Consider the following 5,472-nt stretch of genomic DNA (forward strand, 5'->3'; position numbering starts at 1 on the left):
CCGCTGCCCAGAGGCCCTACCACTGCACTGTCCAGAGGCCCTACCGCTGTCCAGAGGCCCTACCACTCTCCAGAGGGCCTACCACTCTCCAGAGGCCCTACCACTGTCCAGAGGCCCTACCATAGCACTGTCCAGAGGCCCTACCATAGCCCTGCCCAGAGGCCCTACCGCTGCCCAGAGGCCCTACCGCTGCCCAGAGGCCCTACCGCTGTCCAGAGGCCCTACCGATGCCCAGAGGCCCTACCGCTGCCCGCTACCCTCTATTTCTGATTAACAAACCTTTTATAAGGAGCACTTTTAACGGTGCAACAATTCAACCCTGTTACAAGACTTCTAAAAGGCCTGGTTAAAGGAGGGAGGGAGGGAGGGAGGGAGGGAGGGAGGGAGGGAGGGAGGGAGGGAGGGAGGGAGGGAGGGATCAGAAAATACCTTGAGGAGGAGCTAAAGAGGAGGAACGCAGAGATGTCCCAGGACACAGAACAGGTCAGATCAGAGAGAAAGATGTCCCAGGACACAGAACAGGTCAGATCAGAGAGAGAGATGTCCCAGGACACAGAACAGGTCAGATCAGAGAGAACACAGAGAGATAACAGTTGCAGAAGAAATACATATGAACACAGAGGAGAGGGAGGTACATGGAGAAATCTATTCAGAAAGACGATGAATAAAGAGGAGAGGGAGGCACATGGAGAGATATATTCAGAAATACAATTAATAAAGAGGAGAGGGAGGCACATGGAGAAATCTATTCAGAAAGACATGTGAATAAAGAGGAGAGGGAGACACATGGAGAAATCTATTCAGAAATACATATGAATAAAGAGGGGAACAACACACAGACAACAATAACAGATTCACTACCAGTCAAAAGTGTGGACACACCCACTCATTCCAGGTTATTTTTTATTATTTTTAATAGTTTCTAGACTGTAGAATAATAGTGAGGACATCAAAACTATGAAATAACACATATGGAATCATGTAGGAACCAAAAAAGTGATAAACAAATACAAATATATTTCAGATTCTTCAAATAGAAAGCCTTTGCCTTGATGACAGCTTTGCACACTCTTGGCATTCTCTCAACCAGCTTCATGAGGTAGTCACCTGGAATGTCTTTCAGTTAACAGGTGTGTGCCTTCTTAAAAGTTAATTTGTGGAATTGCTTTCCTTCTTAATGCGTTTGAGCCAATCAGTTGTGTTGTGACAAGGTAGATACAGAAGAGCCCTATTTGGTAAAAGACCAAGTCCATATTATGGCAAGAACAGATCAAATAAGCAAAGAGAAACGACAGTCCATCATTACTTTAATTTTCAAGAACTTTGAAAGTTTCTTCAAGTGTAGTAGCAAAAACCATCAAGCGCTATGATGAACCTGGCTCTCATGAGGACCGCCACAGGAAAGGAAGACCCAGAATTACCTCTGCTGCAGAGGATAAGTTCATTAGCGGTAACTGCACCTCAGATTGCAGACCAAATAAATTCTTCACAGAGTTCAAGTAACAGACACATCTCAACATCCACTGTTCAGAGGAGACTGTGTGAATCAGGTCTTCATGGTCGAATTGCTGCTAAGAAACCACTACTAAAGTACACCAATAATAAGAAGAGACTTGCTTGGGCCAAGAAACACGAGAAATGGACATTAGACTGGTGGAAATCTGTCCTTTGGTCTGATGAGTCCAAATTTGAGATTTTTGGTTCCAACCGCCGTGTCTTTGTGAGACGCAGAGTAGGTGAACGGATGATCTCCGCAGGTGTGGTTCCCACCATGAAGCATGGAGGAGGAGGTGTGATGGTGCTTTGCTGGTGACACGGTCTGTGATTTATTTAGAATTCAAGGCACACTTAACCAGCATGGCTACCACAGAATTCTGCAGCGATACACCATCACATCTAGTTTGGGCTATCATTTGTTTTGTCAACAGGACAATGACCCAAAACACACCTCCAGGCTGTGTAAGGGCTATTTGACCAAGGAGAGGGATGGAGTGCTGCATCAGATGACCTGGCCTCCACAATCACCTGACCTCAACCCAATTGTGATGGTTTGGGATTGAGTTGAACCGTAGAGTAAAGGACAAGCAGCCAACAAGTGCTCAGCATATGTGAGAACTCCTTCAAGACTGTTGGAAAAGCATTCCAGGTGAGGCTGGTTGAGAGAATGCCAAGTGTGTGCAAAGCTGGCATCAAGGCAAAGAGTGGCTACTTATAAGAATCTAAAATCTAAAATATTTTTGTTTAAAACTTTTTTGGTTACTACATGATTCCATATGTGTTATTTCATAGTTTTGATGTCTTCACTATTATTCTACAATGTAGAAAATAGTAAAAATAAAGAAAGGTGTGGTGTGTCCAAACTGAATGTACTGTATATTGTCCTTTACCCATAGGGGAGCATGATACATATGGACACATAGTGGACATGGGATGGGAACTAGAGACTAGATATACACAGGGAGACATAAATAGAATACCATGGAAACACAAAAGGCATCACTCTGAAGCAGAGACAGACTATATGAATGATGTCCTACCTTCACCATGCCTGTGTTCTCAGAGTTGAGGTTCATCATTTCATTGAAGGAAGTGAAGAGATTCCTCAAGGACTCCATGAAGTCTGCTTCTCCTTTGTTCTCATACAGTCTGGGGAGAAGAGGAGAGATGATGGAGGGAGGGAGAAGAGAGGGATGAAAGGAGAGGGAGAGGAGAGGAGAGGGATGGAGAGAGGGATGGAGGGAGAGGAGAGAGGGATGGAAAGAGGAGAGGAAGAGGAAGAGGAAAGGAGAGGAAAGGAGAGGAAAGGAGAGGAAAGGAGAGGAAAGGAGAGGAAAGGAGAGGAAAGGAGAGGGAGAGGGAGAGGGAGAGGGAGAGGGAGAGGAGAGGAGAGGAGAGGAGAGGAGAGGAGAGGAGAGGAGAGGAGAGGAGAGGAGAGGAGAGGAGAGGAGAGGAGAGGGATGGAGAGAGTGATGGAGAGAGTGATGGAGAGAGTGATGGAGGGAGAGGAAAGAGGGATGGAGGGCGAGAGGGATGGAGGGAGAGGAAAGAGGGATGGAGGGAGAGGGAGAGGAGAGAGGGATGGCGGGAGAGAGAGAGAAGAGGAGAGAGGGATGGAGGGAGAGAGGGAGGAGAGAAAAGAGGGATGTAGGGAGAGAGGGATGGAGGGAGAGAGGGATGGAGGGAGAGAAGGATGGGGAGAAAAGAGAAAGAGGGAAGAGGGATAGGAGGAGAGAGGGGGTGGTAGGAGAGAATGAGGAAGAGAGCAGGAGAGAGAGGAGAGGAGAGAGAAAGGGAGGAGAGAGGGGGCGGTAGGAGAGAATGAGGAAGAGAGCAGGAGAGAGAGGAGAGGAGAGAGAAAGGGAGGAGAGAGGGGGCGGTAGGAGAGAATGAGGAAGAGAGCAGGAGAAAGAGGAGAGGAGAGAGAAAGGGAGGAGAGAGGGGGTGGTAGGAGAGAATGAGGAAGAGAGCAGGAGAAAGAGGAGAGGAGAGAGAAAGGGAGGAGAGAGGGGGCGGTAGGAGAGAATGAGGAAGAGAGCAGGAGAAAGAGGAGAGGAGAGAGAAAGGGAGGAGAGAGGGGGCGGTAGGAGAGAATGAGGAAGAGAGCAGGAGAGAGAGGAGAGGAGAGAGAAAGGGAGGAGAGAGGGGGCGGTAGGAGAGAATGAGGAAGAGAGCAGGAGAAAGAGGAGAGGAGAGAGAAAGGGAGGAGAGAGGGGGTGGTAGGAGAGAATGAGGAAGAGAGCAGGAGAGAGAGGAGAGGAGAGAGAAAGGGAGGAGAGAGGGGGTGGTAGGAGAGAATGAGGAAGAGAGCAGGAGAAAGAGGAGAGAGAAAGGGAGGAGAGGAGGAATTAAAACCAATGATTAAGAGACCTTTCACAAAGTCCCTCCACACACAATCAGAGACCTGCTGTTAGCTCACACAGAGATGTAAACAGGTCCCCTGTAGCCGGATGCCAGTTGGCCACTTCTCTGTCATTGTTATGTCACTGTTCTCTACCCATCAAACCAGTGCCCACTGACTGCAGGCTCTGCATGGGTTCTCCATGCAAATACCAAACAAGATAAAAATACATTGATCATTGCTGGTGGTCATTAGCATCGAAAACAAGCAGGCTCCACCCCTCCAGCCTGCCTGCTTCCAGCGCCAAAAGTAGGGACAATAACGGCAAGTCCTGGCATAGCAAAAGAGATGCCTATTATTCTGAAATACTTTACGTATGGGGAAGAACAGTTCATTTACTGTGATTATTACTGTGACAAGATGTGATGTGATCGCTAGGTACAAGGCTTCCTAACTGTTTTATAATGAAGGAATCAGGCCAGAGGAGGTGTAGTATATGGCCATTATACCACGGCTAAGGGCTGTTCTTACCCATGATGCAACGCGGAGGGCCTTAGTCGTGGTATACTGGCCATATATCACAAACCCCCGAGGTACATTATTGCTGTGACCAGGGCCTGATTTAGACCTGGAACACCAGGTGGGTGATATTAATGATCAGGGACTGATTTAGACCTGGGACACCAGGTGGATGATATTAATGATCAGGGCCTGATTTAGGCCTGGGACACCAGGTGGGTGATATTAATGATCAGGGTCTGATTTAGACCTGGAACACCAGGTGGGTGATATTAATGATCAGGGACTGATTTAGACCTGGGACACCAGGTGGATGATATTAATGATCAGGGCCTGATTTAGACCCGGGACACCAGGTGGGTGATATTACTGATTAGGGCCTGATTTAGACCTGGGACACCAGGTGGGTGATATTAATGATCAGGGCCTGATTTAGACCTGGAACACCAGGTGGGTGATATTAATGATCAGGGCCTGATTTAGACCTGGGACACCAGGTGGGTGATATTAATGATCAGGGCCTGATTTAGACCTGGGACACCAGGTGGGTGCAACTATTCTATGAGAACATTTCTGAATGGTACTCTGAAGTATCCGTTCTAACCACAAAAGACTTTGATCTTCAGGGAAGCAGAAAGAGAGACGCTGATGAACTGACTCTGGATGGTCCGGCTCCCAACAGAAATCACAACGACACACTGGGTGTAAATATATATTGATTGCGCAATTATTCCTGAATGAGTGAGCGTTCATGTGCAAAGGATTAGCATTTCAATTAATATAATTAGCAACTGTGTAGTGATTCCTTTTTGTCTTTCCCTCGTGTTCTCAGGCCACACCCACTTCCCTTTGTCCACCAAGCCGTCCTATCGGCTTAGACCACTAGGGAACCTCCACTTTCATTTCCTTGTAACCATATCTACTGTTGTTTGTTTATGCATTTCTGTGATTAGTTAGTTAGTAAATGATTAAGCCAATTGGTGTATGGATGATTCATAGTAAAGGCTGGGTTCGTGCAGATAACAATTTACGACGTTTGGAATGAGACTAACGTGAGGCAAAGAATAAATCATTAATTAGAAGACTAACTGATCAGATATTAAAATATCTGAAGA

At 46.9% G+C, this 5,472-nt stretch overlaps 1 protein-coding gene across 2 annotated transcripts in view; it reads right to left on the bottom strand.

Moving 5' to 3' along the window:
- Positions 1 to 2,769, bottom strand: part of LOC129843261 (dedicator of cytokinesis protein 1-like) — a 68,676-nt gene extending 65,907 nt beyond the window's left edge. Inside the window, exons 1-2 of one of the 2 annotated variants that reach the window (XM_055911879.1) lie at positions 2,538 to 2,769; positions 430 to 441 (exon numbers count right to left, since the gene is read on the bottom strand). In XM_055911879.1, the coding sequence (XP_055767854.1) occupies positions 430 to 441; positions 2,538 to 2,615 (90 nt within the window). In that variant the 5' untranslated portion in view covers positions 2,616 to 2,769. The remainder of the gene's footprint in view (positions 1 to 429; positions 442 to 2,537) is intronic. The other variant, XM_055911880.1, reaches the window with a different exon arrangement.
- Positions 2,770 to 5,472: the final 2,703 nt, after the last annotated feature.

This window comes from Salvelinus fontinalis, unplaced genomic scaffold (genome assembly GCF_029448725.1).
Source record: "Salvelinus fontinalis isolate EN_2023a unplaced genomic scaffold, ASM2944872v1 scaffold_0101, whole genome shotgun sequence".
Classification (NCBI taxonomy): Eukaryota; Metazoa; Chordata; class Actinopteri; order Salmoniformes; family Salmonidae; genus Salvelinus; species Salvelinus fontinalis.